Consider the following 21,105-nt stretch of genomic DNA (forward strand, 5'->3'; position numbering starts at 1 on the left):
ATTTCTCCACAAGTGACCAACAGTTACTTCATATATTATTTTTGAATCAGGAGAGACAAATCAAGGGTTGACTGCAAAACTGTTGTAAGTCCTTCTTTATATCATATAAGTTACTGCAGTTACTGCAGTTTTGCTGTCATCCCAAGTTAATTAAAATGCCCATAATAGACCTGATGTCCAAGATAAAATGTCTCAGCGAAGTTAATATTTCTTTCCCGAGGATTGGACCTGTGACCCGTGGATAACCAATCAAATGCTAGATCAATATTGAGCTAAGTGAGCTAGTTAAGTTTATATACTTTGATAACTATGTAATAGTATAACAATATAATGTTTGATGAAAATGCATGATTAAATTATATTATTTTCTTATAAAACTTTTAATTACAAATCACCACAGGGAAGTTTGAAATGAAAACATTTTTAGAATGCAATAAAAGACTTTATAGAAAATATCAAATAATGTTTACAGTGAAGTAAAATAAATTAACAATGTTTGATAAAATTTGAAATTTAACCAGATGTTATGTGATAAAAAGAAGTTTCAAGTGGTAGCTGATACTAATTACTACAGTCCCCTTTTATCTATTTTGTGATATTTGTGAAAACAAAATATTATTAATATTGTTATTGAAGCCATGATTGAATCTTTCTAACACACACAAAAAAATTGTACCAATAATGATTGTGTTGTGTGCTCAAGGGAGACAATTGTGCTAGCATATGATGAATATTGAAAATTACTTCCCTTTATCTTCTAAAACTCTAGTCTAATGATTTTTATAATATTATTTCCCTCAAGTTTGTTTTCTAAAAATGTAAATAACTGATATAAAGTCTTCATATATAAACCAATAAAATCTATCATTAAAATTACTTTTAAAGGGACTCCACTGAGGTTTAAAGCCTTAAAACATAGCATTTGAATTTTCTTTCATAAATGACCTGGGCCACTTTAAACAGCAATATATGCAAAGATAGTTAAAAAATATACTTTGAAATAAATTGAAAATCGTATTTTTATGCTTTTCTTAGCCCTATTTGTGTTAAAAGTGTTTAAACGCTTTTCATTTTGGGTCTTTTTTTACAATTTGAATAATTATTCTGGAAAAACGAAGGTTTGCAAGTGACCTGAAATTTTGCACAAAGATTAGTGGTCGATCTAAACCTACATCAAATGGTACATTTATCTGGAAAAAATATTTTCAGTCCCATCATGTCAAAAAAACGTCAGTGGAGTCCCTTTAAAGCAGCATGACTCTTATGCTGAATTTTATGAAAATTTCAAAATGTATCTTAAAGTATAATGATGTGAAGTGAACAAAAAAAGAAATTCATACATTGCAAAACAACACTTTATGCTAAATGTAAATTACCAAAAATTGGTCAAAATATGCAAAAATTGCCCTTATTGTGCCAGTAATGCAGTAGAAATATGATGATAAATACTGAAAAATCAGCCATATTATTAAAGCCCCACACATTATGTAAATAATATTACTTGAACTTTGAATCTTTTTACTTAATTTTCTTAAAATCTTATACATATTTCTCAAATTTGATTTTCTTGAAATATTTTGACCAATTTGAAGATGTGCAGCTTTAAACTGTTATACTGGACTGTACAGTTGTTACAGACTGATGTTTATAGACAAGCACCCCTAATTACATGTAAAAATCAGGGCAAGTTATTGTTTCCTTTAGCAAGAAACTGAGACTCAGGACTGGTTGGTTCCAGGAAGGGATTCAAAAGTGTGTCTTTAAGCTATAGCTTCCTACACAATCGAACTAAAATAAATTGTGTATTTACAAACAGCATTACATATTTAAACTTAACTAAATAGCCTTTCACATATAAAAAAATATTATATAGTTTTTCACATAAATGGCAGGCTACGTGTCAATAAACAATGTTAAAATTTGAGAACAATGCCCTTTAAAGGGAGTGGTTTCACATCAGATTTTTCCTGGATTTTAAGAAATTTTTTGTCACTTTACCTTAAGTTTTACTGTAAAGTCTACACTATCAAAATTATTGTAAAAAGAGTTAAAATATTTAAATTAACACTGACATCTTTGCCAAATAGATAATCATAAAATTAAAAGCAATGCTGGTATTTACCAATATACATTTTTATCATGTTTACAATTAAACCTATCAAACAAATGAAACTTAAAGACCATGAAAACGAAATACGTTTCTCCTTTTGACCCGAAGCCCTTCTCCATGAAAACACCCGTTACAATATAATTTACATCTTTAGAATTCAATGCAGCGTCAACTCTATTATTTTGCCTATCAAATTCATCGTATAATTTTCAATTTAGCATAAAATGGCACATCAAATTACTTATCCATGACTATATAATTTCAGATGCTCCGTTAAGTCTAACGGCGATAAATTGAAAATTTAAATTTTTTTCGTTAGTTTATGAAATGATTGGATAATGTTAAGGATGTGACGACCAAAAACTGTAAGTTCTTCTTTTTTCTAAGAAATCATTACGTTTCTTTTTGCATGAAAATTAAGAAAACAATATTTCCTACATTGGTGAATATATCATTGCTTTAAAATATAAAATATATAAATATTTCATTGTTTTCCATGGGGGCTTTTCTAGCTAGGCTTCTGTTTATGATAAGTAAATTTTAAATAATTACTATACTATGATTGTTTACATAAGTGACTTTAAATCAAAATACAGTGATATCCTTGAACTAGTACGTAAGTAATGAAAAAAACATTATTTCTTAAATCTCATTTGTGATTAAGACTTAGGCTTGTAGCTTATATTTAAAACACTCTTGAATCTGGCTCCTGGGACTAACCAGTACCGGTGTGATATGTAGATTCATGGCTCAAACCCACAGCCCCTGGACTAAGAGGCAGATACCACATCATTCTGTCCTTACAAAACTTAAACTTTTAAACTTAAGTTTATTTGTATAGAGGTTTTCCCTTAACTTGCAGAATTTCTTAAATGGACTTTCCCAATTTCCATTTTTGGAAGTGCCCATTATTGATTGGAGGGGTACCAATTAAGATGAAAATATCAAGTTAGTCAACCCACAGTATAGAGCCCTGAAGAATGTTAAGGTAACAACCCTTGCCTTACTATAATTATGTTGTATAATAGAAATTGTTCATTGCATTTGGAACATTCCATTGTATGTATCATGAAGTTTATGTTAACCCATTACTTCATGAGCATTTTGTGAAAAATGGCTGTTTTCATTGAAAAGTCTCCCGTTACAAGTTCAAATTGCTATAATACTAAAAAAACTGCTTCATCACTAATCAAACTTGGCACAAATGTTGACTGGACCATTGCCCTTGCAACAACAAGCTCAGGCTTAAATTTTCTGTTACCATGGCAACGAGGGGACATCTCAAAATTGCCAAAAATCACTATTTTGCGTTGATTTTTTCCATCAAAATTGATTTCAAAGTGCTGCAACTTCTCAATGGATTGAGATAGAGTCAAATGCTTTTCAGCGTTGGTTACACGTTACCTTATAATCAATCTGGGGTCATTTACAGCCTCTCACAAGTCCAAAATTTTCTTGGCGATCAGGGGGACTCCTCCCCCTTCAAACCCCCCAAACAGAAGGGGGCACATCCCCCTTCTGGCAACCCCCTGATGTATCTTTTGGTTGGGGGGCCGCGCCGAAAAAGTGGTCACTTTTTTTAACAACATTTCTCAAACAAAAACAAGTATTTGGGGCCTAAATAAGGCATTTTTTCATCATTTGAGACAACAAAAAGGGGGGGGGGGTGAAAAAGGCGTTAAAAGGCGTGTATATGAAGTAATGGGTTAAAGGCACATTATGTCTCAGAAACAAATATTTTTTCCCATCTTAAGAAAATGCACTCGATTTTTACAATGTTTAAATTAAATGGTTTAAGAGCATTTTTAATGCTTGTTACCTGAACAAAATAGCATTAAATGTGAAATAATTTGTTATAAAAGTGGCAAAATGTAAACAAAGTAGTAACAAAATACTAAATCATCACTATATTCTGTACTAACTGCCAGAACGCAATAGATGCAAAAAATGGTTCAGGTAAATGGTTAATTAGTATTTCTTTGGAAAGTTTAACAGCTAGGACATCAAAAATTAAAAGCTTTTAAGAAATGAAAATAAAAGTATTTTGGGGCATAATGGGCCTTTAATATTTGGAATAGATGCTTGGGTTATTAAAGTTTAACAGTTAAATTCACTGTGGTGTCTCACATGCTTATTTCTATATTAACATTATATTATTGTATAGGTTAAAAGATAAGACATATTTAATATTGTTAATAACAAGATATTTACTTTTTGTTACATTCTTTTAACATATAACTATAAACATGTAACTGCATTTGAAATAAAACCAATTTCACAAAACCAGGGGCCATAACTCAAAAACTTCTTTTAGCAAAGAAGACAGCAGTCTGAAACAGTTGCTGGGAGATAAAGTATTCCCTAATGTTTTAACTAAGTTTACAACAACTATTCAATTTGCTAATTTTTTAAAGTACACATTCTACAGTCAAACCTGTATTAAATACCAACACAAATAAAGACCACCCTTTAAATAAAGACCACCTCCACCTGATTTCAACAAACCTTCATTTATTAAATAGAACAAAGTTACCTCTAAAAAAAGACCACTTATCTATAAAGGCCAATTATTCAGTCTGTCTCATTTAGATGGCCTTTGTTCACAGGATAAATATAACAAACTTATATACTTGTCTATAAAGGCCATATTCAGTCTCTTTACTTTGAGTGGCCTTTGTTCACAGGACTGACTGTATTACAAACTTAATCATATATTATAATGTAATCTTGCATTTAAAAAACACACAATCTCTGTGACAAGAACTGAAATACATATGTATAAGGAAGATGACAAATTTGTTGGTCTTGCCTATATGACCTATAAAAACAAGTGGTCTTTTTAAAGGTATCTTTGTGAAGATTTATAATGAAAGAAGTCTTAGTTAATTGAAAAATATTCTTTACACAAAGATCCAATGCATTTTAATTTTCAGTTTTTACTCCAGAAATTTACCAAGTATTCAATTCTAATTAAAATCCATAATGAATATCAATTACAACTTAGTTTTTGTAATACAGGGTGGTCTGTATGCTAATATTTTTTAGTTCTCTAATTTTTGATACATTGTTCAGTTCGAGTTGTAATGTACAAAGGCATTTATTACATAAGTAATTCACTATTCTGGTGAAGTAAAAATTAAAATTTAGAATACATAATTATATAGGCATATTTACCATAATGATCAAGATTGTACTTTTTGATATTTTTTTTATCAGAAAAAAAGCTAAAATCACAATAGAGCGGGTGCACCAGTATTACCAAACACTTAAGCCGCGTGTTACTTCGATCGGAATTATGAGCACTTAAAACTAAAGAGAGACAACTCTTCAATAGATTAGTAATTTTGCTACAATTTTGGCCGGTATTAGAACACTAACGAATACAAATAAAGGCGTTATCGTCTGATCAAAAGATCTGCCAACTGCCCCTAATGGTCAGACACTCACATTGATATTTCCATAGACTTACATTATAAGAAATGGTCCCTTATCCTACCTTAAAATTCAGTTTTCATGCTAAAGAGGTATTTTTTCTAGCAGAATGAAATGCCTGACACATAAAAATGTTCCTGTTATATAGGGGTAGCCGACCAAATTTTTTGCAAAATGACTTCAAAGAGGATTACCCCCCATTTCATTGAAATTTTCTGCTGATCACAGGACTGACACACACTTTTTATAAATGCAAATATCCAAGTCAAAATTATCACAGAGACTCATGAAATATTTCATTTTCTTCAGAAAACATTGTAGTGTTACTTTTTAAATTAGTTTTTATACTTAAAAATACCCCACTTTCATCCAATCGCCTCATGTATATACTGAATCATACGGTTTTCCCTGCACTTTTTTTCAGCCAATCGCTGGCCGTGTTACAATGCGTTACCCTGACCTAAAGGGAATATTAAATGTTTAGTATTCTAATATCTAATAATAAATGAAGTTGCATATACAATTACCAATTATATGGATGCATTTTCACCACTCTTAAGTCATTTAAAACTTTGAAGTTCCCTTTTTTCTAACAAGCGCCGTTATGCCGCATTCCGGATATTCTGAAAAATGAATGTTAGCATGTGATTTTTATACATAACTCATTATTCTGAAGCCAATTTTTGTAACAACTTCTATAAAATCACTCAGATAGCAAAGCTACACTGTTCTCATTACAGAAGTGCTTCAAAATACTAATTTTGCAACAAAAGGATGCAGCAGGGAGCAATTTTATCACCCCACCCATAACAAAATAAGTGATTTTTCACCCAAATTTCAACATTTTATTACTAATAGACTTCCTGAATGAAGATTTAGCTTAGCAAACATACTTAATAACTACTGTATACTGACCTGATTATGGATTACACATTATTTGTACACACATAGCAACATTTTGGGTGTAACTAGGTATTTTAAAACTGCCCCTGCTATATTTTTCTACTCCAAATATTTGCTTATATAGTCTTAAATACAAGCCTTAATGTCAATAAAATGCCAAAATACTTTATATATATTTTGTCTCTCTCTTACATGGATATAAAAAAATGCAATATATGGAAAAAACCAAGTTCCTCTGGACTTAACAGCACAGTAATAGCCTAAATTTTGACTTTGACACCCATTTTTTGGCCATTTTTGCATTCATTTGGAGCAAACTATGACAATTGAAACCTTCTTTCAGGTGTTTTACCATGTAAATCACCTCTTCACACCAAAATGTACTTGGAAAGGAAAGTAATATGTATTTTTTTTCTCATTTAGGTAGCCAGAAACTAGAATTTATGCATTTATCTAAGTTTCTCAATAAATAAAGGGAGGTAATTCACCGAAGTTGTGCATAATCACACCTTTTTTATACATTTATCTACCAGAATAAGTGCTTTTTCTGTTTAAAGACACATCACAGGCACTAAAGCTGTGTTATAATTGTGCTTAATATGATTGTGAAAAAAGTAGATCAACTTTTACTTATCAATAAAACTTTTCTACAAAATAATTCTAACCTTGGCCATTATGATGCACATTCAATTATGCATTAAACAGACATAAAGTCTAAAAACTATGGCATTATACAATTGTGAGTGTGTAAATATGTATTACCAAATAGAAAAAAAATAAATTCTTATCACTATTTTGCATCTAAACCACATAATAAGAGGCTATTCAGAGGCAACCTAACTGAATTATGCTACATTTTTCAATGGATTTCAATTTCTAAGTATGTGTTGTTTTATTCATGCCCTGAAACCAAGAAAATTTTAAGACAGAAGCCTTAAAATGCTATTTATTTGAAGCTTTAATGCTATCTATGCCTGGAAATGAAACACAAAACATTCTTATATGGGAAACAGACAAAGAAGCAATTTATTTGTGACATTCTATTTAAATATTTGAGCAAAATGGAAAAAAATTAGTGCCGAGCGAAGAAATTTCCGCCCCTAAATAAAGTCGAAAAGTTAATCGAAACAGCACCCTAGATTTTTTTAAGTATTATATATTAGTTTTGAACCTGACAAAATGCATTTGTAGTGATATACCTGCAACACTCATCAAAAGTGGCCAATGTGCTTACATCAGGTCCTGTCAAGTTATACATGAAGTCTTCAAACCTGGCACGTGTATAGCCAATGTACTGCATTTCTTTGAAATCTGAAAAAATATTTTTAATGACCAAGGTCTACATTATTCATCATCAACATATCACCAATTGATTATCACTCAAATTCACTGTTCAAAGAAAATATAAACCATTATTACTCTTATGTAACACTAATACTCTTGTTCATATGTAAACAATGCTTGTAGATTGACCCCTTTGACACATTATCTGCTGTAAACACCAACAGTTGCATTGAAATAATGAAATTTCATACCTAGACAGGCTGTATACATCCATTCTTCCAAAATATCAGCTTTTCATGGTGTAATCAATGAAGACAAAGTACTACTGTGAATTATGACAGTTCCAATTTCCTTCTCTTTAGGTCAGACACTCACATTGATATTTCCATAGACTTACATTATAAGAAATGGTCCCTTATCCTACCTTAAAATTCAGTTTTCATGCTAAAGAGGTATTTTTTCTAGCAGAATGAAATGCCTGACACATAAAAATGTTCCTGTTATATAGGGGTAGCCGACCAAATTTTTTGCAAAATGACTTCAAAGAGGATTACCCCCCATTTCATTGAAATTTTCTGCTGATCACAGGACTGACACACACTTTTTATAAATGCAAATATCCAAGTCAAAATTATCACAGAGACTCATGAAATATTTCATTTTCTTCAGAAAACATTGTAGTGTTACTTTTTAAATTAGTTTTTATACTTAAAAATACCCCACTTTCATCCAATCGCCTCATGTATATACTGAATCATACGGTTTTCCCTGCACTTTTTTTCAGCCAATCGCTGGCCGTGTTACAATGCGTTACCCTGACCTAATACCGAACGACAATTGTAATTCCGAACATTGGTGTTCCTAATTCCGAACATGAGGAACTTTTTTTAAAAAAAAATGTTTCTTAAACAAATAAACACCATGATTTTCGTACTTTCTAGTATATGTGCGTATCATTTTATATTAATCTAAAAGCCATGGCACAAATCTACCTTAGAAAAGTGTTTTGTCAATTATCAAAGTATTTTTAAAATGTTCAAGAAATTTTATTAAACATATTTATTTATACAACAAAAGTATTGAATGTCAACGAAAAGGAAGATTATATATATTTCAAATACCAAAAAAGATTCAAACGATAGCATATTTTAAGCAACAATATTATAACTACAGTTTGCATCAAGTTATTTGTGTTGCTGAATATATTCATCTTCTATATGTGGAGAATATATGTTGTTGCACTAACATTAACAGTATTCACATTCGAAATGAAGATCATCCGGGCAGTCGGTAAGTTCATCGGCAACACATGTAAGATGAAAGCGCCTGAAACAATTTGAGCACTGTATATAGTCCTCATAAGGTGTTTCGCACTTAAAACAGCTTGTAGGACTTACTGCAATATTATCATCCGAATCAGATGCCTCAATTTCTTTTATGGTTTGTTCATGCATTCTCTTGCTTCTTTTTCTCCTTCAGTTCTTTTAGCTTTTTCTTCACCTCTTCTCTATTTTTCTGTTTCTTTTCGAGTGCAATCTGTTTTTCTTTCAGCTCTTTGGTTCTCTTAAGTTTCTTTTGTAATCGTTCTTCATCAATAATTCTTTTTACATCATCTGCAAGCTCTTTCCTGGTTCTTTCATAGCCGATCCGAGACATATGTAGAGCCCATTTTTCAAGTTGTGTTTCCTCTTCAAGGGAAAGCACCGTTTTCACGCCAATCTTCGAGCTGGCTTACTTACGGTCGTGTAGTGTCATCTTTGGAATTTTTTAGAGTTTAGATGCCCCACAGAGAGACATACTGCCGCTTCTTATTAAACAAACTCAGTGGCTTGATCGACCATACTCTGATCATACGCTCGCCTTTTAACCCCGACTTGACAGCTCAAGACTGTAAAATAAAATAAAGGTATTTTTATTTTGTTCCTCTTCACTACATTAAATATTTTTTTCCGCAGATGACAATAAAATTTCAAATTATTTTCTTTTAACTTTTGTTCGGAATTTGGAACATTCAGTGAGTTCAGTATGTAATTCCGAACACTGCCAGTTATTCAGTCATACGACCTTAAAACATGTACACGGGCTTCACACATGATTTTTATGTTTGTCTACATCATTGATTTCAAGAGAATTTGACTATAGCATCAATATTCAACATTTTATGATATTAGTAAAAATTTGTAAAAAATTAGCTAATAAATAAAATGACTTACCAAAAATTGGAGTATATCCTTGAATGCACAAAATCAAAACAAACAACACAACCTCAAATTCAAAATGTCGCGGGTGAAAAGAGAGACAAAGTGACATCATAATGATGCTGTCACTTTTTTGAATAGTGTTAAACATGAAATATTAAATGGATTTTAATATTTTGGTTGGAATTAGGAGCATGTTCGGAATTAGGTGCACCCGCTCTATATGAAAACTTAATGACATTTCACTGTTTTTCCTTATATATATTTTAGGATATGATTACATTTCAGATATCTGTACGTCCTTTTCAGCTTTCATGGACAAACTTAAGCTCTGGCTGCCTGCATTTTTCAATACAGGCCGATAGGACCTTAGGCCTTAAACCTTCTAACATAGTCAACTTAAATCTTAAGCTTAACTTTCTTACATAGTCAACTAAAATATTTAACTTACCAAATATTTAATTTTCACAGCCTTAATGTTGGTACAGAATTACAAATACCCGTTATAAGCATTCAGTTTATACATTAAATTACTAGTATCAGATGTAATATAACCCCTATATAGCTCCTCAAATTTACATGGATAATTAAATTTCGAAATTTCTTATCAGAAAATGGCCTTCAAGCTTATATCTTTTTACTATTAACATTAAATATATGATATGGGGGCTACTCTTTCAAAAAATCATATTACATTGTAAATAAATTCTTCTACCTCCCCATCTAGACGACATGGCTGATTGAATAGTAAAAAGACGGTATTCAATACTTTGGTATTACATATTATCGTAACATTTCCTAATATCAATTTCATTCACCCCTTAAGTGATATTGAATAACAACAACAACAAAATTACTTTAAATTTTAAGAGTTAAGTATTTTGATATGTTAAATGCATGTTTATGTTTTTTATTTCATTAATAACAGTGGGTTAAGATTGTTTGGTTTGTATGACAAGGCACCAACACAGTATAGGTTATATAATTATATGTTGCTGAAACAGGGAAACTGATTTTTTGTACAAACTTTCAAAGCAACACCAGGGGTCAATACCACCTCACCTGCTGGAGCTAAGAGATGCATAGACTCCAGTTATTCGGACCCATTTAGTCGACTCTTAGGATCAAGCAGGGATAAACACATGAATAGTGGCTCTGCAGTTCTTTTGCCTCAACCATTAAAGGCAACCCTTCAGCCACAACAAGGTGCAACTGTGGGTTAAGAAAACAGATGTGTCTAAAAAAGTGGATTTTAGCCACACTGTGGTCACATTATTGTTTCGTTTTAAGATACAAGGACTTGTAAGTTAAGGTACTACCTAAAATAGGTCATTTAAAATATTTCTTTACTACTTTCTACACCTTTCTTAAATTTCTTCAAATATGACCTTCAAAGGTGACCTTCACCTCTGACCTTATGTATTACATTACATATCCTTCCAAAAATGATAGGAATTGTGATACTCAACTTAACCCTTATCCTGCTGATGGCTACAATGTTAATGCTACACAATCATGAGATCAGTGCATACCAAAGATCAGCCATCATGTCTGTGCCATCTGTACTTTGTTCCCTATTCAGCCGGTAAGGGGAGTGGTGGCCTAAGGAGTGGTTAAGGTGTCTGTCTCTCAACCCCGGGATCACGGGTTCGAGCCCTACATGGGTCATGACCATGTTTTCTTTGTATAAAACCAGTACTGGTTGGTTCCAGGAAGTGGACTCCAAAGTGCAAGAACTTGTTTTGCAATCAAGCTTAAATAAATATGTTTAAACTTATGTTATTCAGTCAGAACTAATTTAGAAATTTTCCCAGTGTCTTGACCAGGTTGAAAACTTAATAAAGCTTTTTTTTGAGAAATTTTAGTGTCTTATGGGATATAAAAAAGAGACATTTCTCTGTAAATAAGGCTTATTTTTCCTAGAAAAGAGTTTTTGTTCCTGATAAATTATTTACAGAAACACATGTACAGTGATTTACTATTGTGACAACCTTATCACAAAAAGGGTTTAAAATAACCTGTTAAAGATAACTTTTCTCTTTTGACCTCTGAACATAATAAATTTGCAGTTTGGAGACTAGATTTTTTTCGTAAAAATAGATAAATATCAAAATATAAGTACAAAATAAACCTGTGATTGTTAATTAGTCTATTAAATAAGTCTGATTTTGAATAGTAATGCTATAATGTCAATCTCACAATCACATTTAGATATCATATAAAACCTTAAGTAAGACTCAGCAAAGAAGTACTGGCTGGCCTGGGTCTATATACCCAGTTGCAGCAAAGGCTCTATTTACAATTTCAGTTCTTTAAACCATGTTAATGATTTGAACAATCTTAATGCATTTAAAGGGTAACAAAGCTATATCTTAAAACATATTTTTATAAAATTTATGAATCATAAAATTATGTTGTTTCAATATTCATAATTATGGTTGATTACCAAGAGAGTTGTAGCATAGAATGTCTCTGATATTTGACACACATGGAATAAATGTTTTGAATCAAAATATTATTCAATCTGCAATTTTAATGATTTTGTGCATGCATCATTTGCTTATAAGGAAATATACAAACAAAGTTCTTTCATACAGGTATTTTGGATGTACATGTGTCATTAATCAAAATTCATACAATAGTTTTGTAAACTACAGGCTGCAGATATATAGCTATAATAAACACTTTAAAGCTGCTACTGCCACATAAGCTAAAATATTTCAAGAAAATCTAATTTGAGAAAAATGTACTAATATTTTAAGAAAAATAAAAAGATTAAAGTTCCAATTAATCACTTGCATGCTTGGTGCGATTAAGGCCTGTTTTTGCATCATTATCACTAAATCTACTGCGACTGACTTATATGCAGTAAGGGCTATTTTTGTTTATTTTTACCTCTTTTTGGTAATTTGTGTGGACTGTAATGTCTGCTTCCAATGTGAAAATTTGTTCTTTGTTCACTTCAAAATACTTTCTTTTTAAATAAATTTACATGGAAATTTATTATCAGGAATTGAATCTGGATGCATGCTGCTTTAACCCATTAATCTAGTAATATTTGCAAAGACTACTCTTGTATGATTTAAAAGGGATTTCCCACACAGTTGTGCCTGTATTTAGCACTTATATAAAAAAGAGGTTTACCTTGCATTTTTCTGTTTACTTATTTACTTACTGTTTTTTATTCATGCACTTTAGAAAAACAAACAAATAGTTTGGTGAGAAAGTGTGCTTAAAATACCAAAGGTAAGTAATATATACTACAAAAATAAAAATAAAATGATATAAATCCTTACGATACAATGAAAATATCAGCAGCGTAAAATTGTCAAATTAAGAAGCAATCAGATTTCAATTGCGACTATAAATCCAAACATCTATTGACTGCATTAATTTCTACTTATTTTCAATTACAAAACATTTACTTTAACATTACTTTACTTAATTGCATTTCTTAAGAATGTCAAATTAAACCAGATTACCACAATACTGGCAGGCGAGAAAATTTGTAATTGGCTACATTCTCCCTCAATCACCCTAAAAGTACAGTATTAGTGTCATTAAATTCATTTATATAAGGTCTGTACAAATATTTGCATTTTTAGTAATTATAGGTTAGACATAAACTCAGTCCAAATAAAGGGCCATTAAAGGGAGGAGATGATCATGTTTCAAGAGCAAATAAATCTAAAGTTTTTTTTATAGGAATAATAATACCCTAAATTCTAATTATATTATAATTTTGGGTGCATTTTGATAGAATAGCATGAAAAAATGAACAGAAAATTGTTTTTCCTATCATCCAGCAAAAATATAGATTATTTAAATCAAGTCTGATACCTTAATATATATAATTTGATAATTTTTGATTATCAGTTTAGCCAAATTAAATTAGAAAGAAAATAATTATACTGTTCTTAAATATCAGTTACCATTATATCATTATTACATAACATAAAATATTAGTTAATAAAACACTAAAATGTTATTACAAATAATAACTAGTCAATAAGCCATACTATTATAACAATATTGTTAAAGTTTTGGCCTAATGCCCCAAATTTGAAATTAAAGGGAGGTAATTACAAAACTAGTGTGTTGTGCATCTGACAAAAATGTAAGGGTTACGAAACGAAAGACTGACAGTCAGACTGACAAAAACTATTATAACATACTCATAAGCCTATTTGGCTGGCATAAATGACATCAATACAATCAAAGGGGGTTAAGGAAAGTAAATTAACTTCTAAAAATTAAATGGTGTTTTCAGAATTACTTATTATAATCTACACAATTATATACATAAACATGGCAATCCACGATGAAAATAGAGGCTTACATGAAATTTTTATTAGTTCTCTACAGTTCACAAGTTCTTATAATATAGATCTACCAATCTTCTGTGAGGCAGGTAGATCAACTTCCTCACTTGATAGAACCCTTAGTCCTTGGCGACTTAACAGCAGTGAGGGGCAAGTGGTTTGAAGTTATAGCGACTTTTGACCAACACAACCACTGAAGCCCTTACTTATTATACGAAGTCATATTTTTAAAAACAATAATATTATAATTATGCGCCTTAATTCTTCTATTGCATACTAGTGCTTACAATAACTTTGAGTTTATACAGAATTTATTTTAATTTGACTGTGTAGGAAGCTTTAGGCTTTATATAGTAGTCACTCTCTCGCATAAATTCCTGGAACCAACCAGTATTCTTGCTAAAGGAAACAACAGCCTGCCCATTGTAACCAGTATAAAATCATGCTGGCCAACACGTCCATGCATTGTGACCAGACAATATACTATTCAATGCTAAATTTCATTCTTTAGACATGATGAAATCCCTTTAAAATAGCAATAAACAGTTCAAAATTCAAAACAGGGCAGGTCCATTGTAAAAATTCAGCAAAGTACAGGTTTATAAAAAGTATCTATTACATCTTAAAACCATTCATATACGAAGTCATTCAAAATGCATTTAATTGATGATTTTCAACAACCAATGACATTGTGTTTTGCTGAACAAGATGGATAACCCTATCTGTATTGGTGCAAAAAAAAATCCCCAAAAATATCAGAACAAGTTTAAAATTTTCAAATTTACATTATTGCACATGCTGTTATGCTGCACAGAAATGTGATTATATTATATTTAATGAGCCGTGTCACGACAAAACCAACATAATAGGTTTGCAACCAGCATGGATCCAGACCAGTCTGATCAGGATCCATGCTGTTCGCTATCAGTTTCTCTACTTGTAATAGGGTTTGTAAGCGAACAGCGCGGATGCGCAGGCTGGTTTGGATCCATGCTGGTCGCAAACGCACTATGTTGGTTTTGTCATGACGCGGCTCAAATTACTCATTCAAACATTATTGACAGGAAGTATTCTTTTCAACAGGCTTACAGCTGTGTGATTGTCTCATTACACCCCCATGTTTAAACAAACATAGATAATGGAATCATCTTCAAAACCACATGCAAAATCAAACATGACTTTATATTATTTTAATTCAACCTCCACCATGTCAACAAACATAGATGATAAATGGAACCATCTTCAAAACCACATGCAACCTCAAATATGGTCTAATATTTACTTCATTCTGAATTTACAGTCTTGTCGACCCAACTGAATTTTTGTTAAAGACTGAAGACTGAGAGTTGCTAAGCTTATAATGCCGTGTTTTTCTATTAGACTTGTCCAGGTTTTCAGTTTTTTGAAGTTTTCGTTATCAACATAATTATAATCAAGATGAAATCTGAAGTTTTTGAGCCTGGTTAGACTACACAGATGTACAGTTTAGTCTGGCTTATAAAGCTAATCCCTTTTGTGTCCAGTAGGTTTATTAAAGGGACCCACTGAGGTTTTTTGACAAGGCGTGACTGATAATATTTTTTCGAGATTTATGTTCCATTTGATGTAGGTCTAGACCAATAGTTTGTCTGGAAAATTTTAGATCATTTGCTCACTCCTGAAAAATGTCCAAAATTTTATGTTTTTTGGCCTTGGACCTGACAATGGAGTGCCTTTAATGGTTAAAAAGTTTAGCAAAATTGAAAATAAAAGTAGCTTATTTGAATTTGACTTTATTTCCCTTCCTGGTTTAACTACTTTTTTTTACTTTAACAGCATTTTCTATTGTTTGATTAAACATGTGATAATCAGATCAGAAAGTGGTGTTTGTGTGAATGATGATTTATTGAATCAAAGTTAAACTTTTTCATTTTTATAGATATTGTAAGCAGTAAAAATGTATCGATTAGACTTCTTATTATACAAGTATGATTGTATGAAATAGTTTCAAGAAAAGTTAATTTATTACTAAGAATCATATAATTAGATTCTTTACAAAAAAAAGGCTAAATATCTGGAAAAAAGTGATCCCTCAGAAGCATTAAAAATAGCAAAATTACATGAATATTTGCAGACTTGGTTGGATTGAGTTTGTACATGAAGGATAATGAAAAAGTGAAACATCCCCATGCCCCCTAGCACCGGCTTGATTAGTACTCAATTCTCAACACTTAAAAGTGTTGGACTCAATGACTCCGGAGTACCAGAAAAAAAAAGAAAAGAAAAAAGTTGAAAACAATGCAATGCTACAAATCGAGTTCTTCATGAAATACTTTCTAGATATAATATTTGTTTTTCTTTCAGATCTTGATGATAATGACTCAAAGAAAATGTGCCAATAACAGAGTGATGAACATTAGTTAAACATTAAATTCATGTGTTAAATTTTTTCATACAATCAAGACTGTAAATTGATTTCATAATTAACATAAACAGTCAAACACTTTTTTCAGTATTGTATATATATATACACTGTGCTATCAAAATGTGAAAATCTTACATTTTTAAAATAATCGAATTCAATTAAATTTTGTATGAAGTAAAAAAGAAGGTAACAATTTACAAGGGAAAATTAAGTGTCAGACAATCATTGACTGAAGATGCCATCCCAGCAGAATGATCTCTCGCCGCCCATGCCACCAGTACCTATAAACTCTCCAACACCGATGTTCCGCCCACCATTACCAAAGTCTCTCCCACTACAAAGATACAGGTCAAGGTCGTTCAACCCAGCTTGCAGGTAAGTGACATGATTCTTCTATATTTCCTTCCAACAATTTCCTTACCCTTCAGTTTAGAAGCACTTTGAAGCACATCCTTCCAATGGTATTAGTGTATCTTTTCCATTGGTACTAATTTTTAGGTTGTAGTTAAAACAGTCCTTATGGTCACTCTTGGTACTAAAAGATAGTGCATGTGGTTCAACAGTCCTCATGGCCACTTACATCAACACCTGAAAAAAACAATGAGGGAGCCAAATAAAAATTACAAAAAATCATTCAACAATATTGCGTGGATTTCTGTTCTTTTTCTTGACCCTTTATCTGCTTTTACTGAAAGTGATAAATCATTGCCATAATGCAATATAGTGTGATCTATGTTAAGTCTATCATCAGGCTCATTCCCTTAAAGGGACTCCGCTGCGTTTTTTTTATTGGCGCTATTTCTTCAAGATTAATGTTCCATTCAATTTAGATCTAGACCAATAACCTTTGTGCAACATTTCAGATCATTCACTCACTCTGTTCTTTTACATCAGTCTTGTGTAATTTTCTCAGAAGTAAGAGACATACATATACCCTCACCCCAGTTGTTGAGTAGACCAGGCTTAATCCAGCTTATTGTACATTTATTTGAACTCAGTTAGTCTTCCTCTGCTTGTGATATTTGTGTGATAATGTTGACTGAAATATCAATTATTATCAATGTTTTTAAAGAAGTCATGCTATATGAATAATAATTGTTTTTAAAAAAAAATGTTCATTTACATGAATGGATGTACAACTATTATATTACATATTAATGTAAAAATGAGTTCAGTCCTCATGAGTTATCCTTAAATTTAAACTCCTTATAAATGCCTATTTTCCACTTTTTATTCAAATTATACACAAGGAAGGGTGTGTCAAAATTAATACAGTCTCAATCTGCAATTGTTAATCATCTACTTTATATTCATACATCGTTTTTTATGTATCATAATAACATATTATTCATATTGAATGATTATTCTCTATATTTGTATCTCAGTATCATATGACAGTCATTCTCCAATAACTGCACATGAAGGGAGACAATCCTGTATTGTCTGACAGGATGTAAGATTTGTCTCCCTTTAAGCAGACTAAAACGTGGCCTGTTATGTTAAGTTGTTAGCCTGCAAGACAGTGAGTGTATGATTTGTGTAAATGATATGCAATATTTGAAATATTAAAATGTCCATTATAAATTAAATGGATTTTAACCCTTTATACCCTGCTGAGACTGAAATTACTCCACCAAAAATGCCACCAGTATAGATTGAGGCCGGGACAGCCTGCATATCCACATAGTCTGACCAGGCTCTGAATATGCTGTTGGAATGTCAAATTCAAGTTTTCATCAATATCTAAAAATTCAAACTGAACCAGTCCATTTAAGTAAATGTAAGGAATCTGGTTAGACTTCAAGGGCATGAAAGCTGGCCCGGCTTTATACTTATGGCACACAGTAATCATTAAAATCACTGCCAGCGTTTTTAAAGAACAACACACAAACAATGTCTGCTGGTTAAACTAATACAATGGGAGATTAGAAAGTTGAATGTATATAAAAGTTTACACACTATAATCTGGCTATTATTAAAAGCACTGTCTATAAAATGATTAAGATTAACAGAATTATCTCTCTAAAGCTCTCAAGAGCAGGTCAGATTAACAAAATATGATCTCTTATTCAATAGTGTACACAATTAAAGCTGATCGTTATACACATTAGATATGCAATATATTTGTGCATTGCATAATCAGTGCGAATAATGTGGTCATTTTTTTTCAACTATATATTACTGAATATCTTTATATTGATAAATTCTATTGTCTGTAGAATATTATTAGAACGATAGCCTTACCCATGCATGCTTACAGTATTTGTGTAATTCTTTTTCTTGCTTCAAATTTGTGATTTTTCCAAGTTAAAAAGGGGTATAATTCATAGGTAATTCATGCTAGAGTTATTGGTCTATGTAAATTTTTTATGACACCTCAAGCGCCCCTCTGTGCATTGTTTCTGGCAAAAGTGGGCACCTGTAACAGTGTAGAACCATCCCTGTCCCGGCATAAGCTAGCTGGATAGCTTCCTTACATAAAAGAATCCAAAGTCCCTAGCCAGATTCGTACCTACATGTACAGCAGTGAGGAGCAAGTGGCTTGAGGTCAACTACCTTAACTGCTTGGCCATGGATGCACAGGAACAATTAATTAAAAGACTATGCAAGAGTCATGGTTCTTGCCCCACGATGATCACAGATGATCCCTAAGACTCAAGTGAAATTTCACATGAATTATAGCCCTTGTTTAATGAGGAGGATAGTCCGTCTTATAGGATATATAGCCATTATTCTTTAAATATCCCATCAGAGCAACTATAAAATTCTGCAGTCTGACCTTTCAAAAATGAATTTTTAGCGCCGATCATTCTATTTTTCTCTCAAAGTTTAATGCACACTTCTTTAATGAATTTCTTCAGTGTCCCATCACAATCCCTGAGAAAATAGAAAAACTACTTGATTTGGGGAAAAAAAGACTTCTTATAATGAATACCATTAATTTTTAAAGTTATAATAGAAAAACAGACCAGCTGTTCAATACACACCAATAGATTTGATTGAAATTTGTAATATGGGTGTATAAGTATAAAACCCATTAAACTTGACCTTAGCACCAAATCATTGCCAAAAACCTCTTAACAGACTTCCACAAAAGCATTAAATACATGACCCTAATCTTCACAGCAATTAATTCTATCATAGACCATTCATATATATAAAAAAAAATCATTATTTCTGCATGATATATTGCAATGAACTATAGCCGTGAATAAATCAAATTTTAATACAGTACGCTTTACTATAAATTTGCTCGACTGAAGTATTTATCATTCTTTATTCATAATACCGACTTGTAAAAGAATTATTGAGGGATTCAAAACGGTATTAATATTTAAACGATTTTGAACAAGTTGTTCAATGCCGTCTATCAATAATCCTAGAGCTGTTTATTATATTCCTAGTAAACTTCACTCATTGCATACATTTCAACATTTGAAACATTCGACAGTCATGGTGAGTCAATTTTGCTTGTTTTTTAATTGCTTATCTGTAAACATGTCAATCTTTTAAATGCTTTTTAACTAATTTAAATTGAAATTGGAAATGTTAATAATGCAGTGGTTTTTCATGCTTTCTTGCTATATGAGGAAGTTAATTATCTCAAGCAACCTTGCTGTCAATGCAAGATCATGGCCGGGTTATATCCCAGGTGCCCAGCAATACCTGAAATTTACAATGTGGCTTAAAACATAGTGAAATGTTTTGCATGACTTTTATCATACTTTCTGTTACATGATGAATCTTCAAGGCATCGCGGTGTAACCTATTCCTGAAAAAATATAAACTGGTAAGGAATTTTCTTCTCTTTTTTAATTTTTAATTTTTTTTTTTTGTAATCTTTAAATTGATTTTGAAGGATACTGAGTTAATAGTAAAAGTTCATATTACTGCCTAAATTCATAGTAAGTGCAAAAATCTTCTTGATCTTGGGAAAAACATAGAGCATAGTTCACCATGGGAAATAGGAGAAATTTGTCAATCTATTCACATTTTATGTTGTTGTTTGTTTTTGTTTTTTTTATTTGTGAAAGTTGATTGGTTATTATACCAAACTTATGCGTTTTTTGTGCAGTCACAGTCTAAATTTAATGTTCAAAAGAATTTCTGTTCATGGCCACTGACTTCTGCCATCCATCGATTGTACTTCACTCATTAATCTGAAATATTATGTTTGATATGTATATACTTAATACTGGTGTGAAAATAACTTTAAAATCTTGAAAGAAATTTTTTTATTTAATTTGGCATAATGTCAAACATTTGCTCAAAATTCAAGGTCATTTTAGTTATGTTAGATAGTAGGGAAAGTCCCTGAGATACACCACTATGTATCAATTTGGGCATAAGTAAATCTGTTATTTCACTGTTGATAGTGCTATTCACTTGTAAAGAAGGGCTCTTAAAGGATCTCCACTGAGGTCAAAAAGCCCAAAAACATAGAATTCAAAT

At 31.5% G+C, this 21,105-nt stretch overlaps 1 protein-coding gene across 2 annotated transcripts in view; it reads left to right on the forward strand.

Moving 5' to 3' along the window:
• The first annotated feature begins 16,788 nt into the window (after window positions 1-16,788).
• The window catches only part of LOC132749893 (tumor protein 63-like), a 44,780-nt gene continuing 40,463 nt past the window's right edge, over window positions 16,789-21,105 (forward strand). Inside the window, exon 1 of one of the 2 annotated variants that reach the window (XM_060739805.1) lies at window positions 16,789-17,028. In XM_060739805.1, the coding sequence (XP_060595788.1) occupies window positions 16,889-17,028 (140 nt within the window). In that variant the 5' untranslated portion in view covers window positions 16,789-16,888. Of the gene's footprint in view, window positions 17,029-19,951; window positions 20,110-21,105 lie in introns of those variants that run through there. The other variant, XM_060739810.1, reaches the window with a different exon arrangement.

This window comes from Ruditapes philippinarum, unplaced genomic scaffold (genome assembly GCF_026571515.1).
Source record: "Ruditapes philippinarum isolate M1 unplaced genomic scaffold, ASM2657151v2 ctg3822_1_1_1_1, whole genome shotgun sequence".
Lineage (NCBI taxonomy): Eukaryota > Metazoa > Mollusca > Bivalvia > Venerida > Veneridae > Ruditapes > Ruditapes philippinarum.